Consider the following 2,143-nt stretch of genomic DNA (forward strand, 5'->3'; position numbering starts at 1 on the left):
ATGCAGGACCACACGCAGGAGAGGACCACACACAGGAGAGGACCACACGCAGGACCACATGCAGGACCACACGCAGGAGAGGACCACATGCAGGACCACACGCAGGAGAGGACCACACGCAGGACCACATGCAGGACCACACGCAGGAGAGGACCACATGCAGGACCACACGCAGGAGAGGACCACACACAGGACCACACGCAGGAGAGGACCACACACAGGAGCACACGCAGGAGAGGACCACACGCGGACGCCGGATGTCGGGAAGTTTATTTCTAGTTTCAGATACAAAATCAAATGTGTAAAATCAGAATCTGCACCACATCACATTGACCGCGGAAATGAGGGGGCCGGACTCCAAGAAACTCCTCCCCAAGTAGATATCGCCTCTGCAGGGGCGGGACTATAGTAAACTCCACCCTCCGCTGTATGTAGACTGCTCCTCTAGATGTAGAGCAGGCTCCGCAGGGTGGAGACCGCCATGGAGACAGTCACCAGGTATCCGACGAAGAAGGTGAGTGCTCGGCTGGGCTGCGGCAGAGGGATCAGGTAGGAGATGGTGTGCAGCACACGGCTGGCGGCAAAGACACGGAAATGCAGCAGAGCGGAGTACAGGTCAGGATTGCTGAGCGCGTAGAGGAGACCCACCCCCACAAACGGGACCACGTTCTCTAGGTCATTCAGGTGACACCTGCAGAGAAAGACGGCCATCAGTACTTCTCAACATAGGGGGCAACTAGAGGGAGAGAGTAGAGGAGGACGAGGGATTAAGGAAATGACTACAGGATGGGGATGAAGGGGATACAGGAGGGGAGGATGGGGATGAAGGGGATACAGGAGGGTGGGATGGGGGTGAAGGGGATACAGGAGGATGGGATGGGGGTGAAGGGGATAAAGGAGGGTGGGATGGGGATGAAGAGGATACAGGAGGGTGGGAAGGGGGTGAAGGGGATACAGGAGGGTGGGATGGGGGTGAAGGGGATACAGGAGGGTGGGATGGGGGTGAAGGGGATACAGGAGGGTGGGATGGGGGTGAAGGGGATACAGGAGGGTGGGATGGGGGTGAAGGGGATACAGGAGGGTGGGATGGGGATTAAGGGGACACAGGAGGGTGGGATGGGGATGAAGGGGATACAGGAGGGTGGGATGGGGATGAAGGGGATACAGGAGGGTGAGATGGGGATGAAGGGGATACAGGAGGGAGGGATGGGGATTAAGGGGATACAGGAGGGTGGGATGGGGGTGAAGGGGATACAGGAGGGTGGGATGGGGGTGAAGGGGATACAGGAGGGAGGGATGGGGATGAAGGGGATACAGGAGGGTGAGATGGGGATGAAGGGGATACAGGAGAGTGGGATGGGGGTGAAGGGGATACAGGAGGGAGGGATGGGGGTGAAGGGGATAAAGGAGGGTGGGATGGGGATGAATGGGATACAGGAGAGTGGGATGGGGATGAAGGGGATACAGGAGGGTGGGATGGGGATGAAGGGGATACAGGAGGGTGGGATGGGGGTGAAGGGGATACAGGAGGGAGGGATGGGGGTGAAGGGGATACAGGAGGGAGGGATGGGGGTGAAGGGGATACAGGAGGGAGGGATGGGGGTGAAGGGGATACAGGAGGGAGGGATGGGGGTGAAGGGGATAAAGGAGGGTGGGATGGGGATGAAGGGGATACAGGAGGGTGGGATGGGAATGAAGGGGATACAGGAGGGTGGGATGGGGATGAAGGGGATATAGGAGGGAGGGATGGGGATGAAGGGGATACAGGAGAGTGGGATGGGGATGAAGGGGATACAGGAGGGTGGGATGGGGATGAAAGGGATACAGGAGGGTGGGATGGGGATGAAGGGGATATATTAGGGTGGGATGGGGATGAAGGGGATACAGGAGGGTGGGATGGGGATGAAGGGGATACAGGAGGGTGGGATGGGGATGAAGGGGATACAGGAGGGTGGGATGGGGATGAAGGGGATATAGGAGGGAGGGATGGGGATGAAGGGGATACAGGAGGGTGGGATGGGGATGAAGGGGATACAGGAGGGTGAGATGGGGGTGAAGGGGATACAGGAGGGTGGGATGGGGATGAAGGGGATAAAGGAGGGTGGGATGGGGATGAAGGGGATACAGGAGGGTGGGATGGGGG

The 2,143-nt window shown here is 58.7% G+C and overlaps 1 protein-coding gene across 1 annotated transcript; it reads right to left on the reverse strand.

The window, feature by feature from the left end:
* Positions 1-253: 253 nt before the first annotated feature.
* MGST1 (microsomal glutathione S-transferase 1) lies at positions 254-711 on the reverse strand. Its single transcript, XM_073649258.1, has one exon. The coding sequence runs from the start codon at positions 709-711 to the stop codon at positions 445-447; it is 267 nt and encodes an 88-aa protein (XP_073505359.1). The 3' UTR covers positions 254-444.
* Between the last annotated feature and the right edge of the window lie 1,432 nt (positions 712-2,143).

This window comes from Phyllobates terribilis, unplaced genomic scaffold (genome assembly GCF_046119375.1).
Source record: "Phyllobates terribilis strain yellow unplaced genomic scaffold, ASM4611937v1 Scaffold_10__3_contigs__length_209671492, whole genome shotgun sequence".
NCBI classification, from domain to species: Eukaryota; Metazoa; Chordata; class Amphibia; order Anura; family Dendrobatidae; genus Phyllobates; species Phyllobates terribilis.

Excerpts from the sequence above, each read along its gene's own strand:
- MGST1 (XM_073649258.1), bottom strand. The coding sequence starts at position 711 with ATGGCCGTCTTTCTCTGCAGGTGTCACCTGAATGACCTAGAGAACGTG.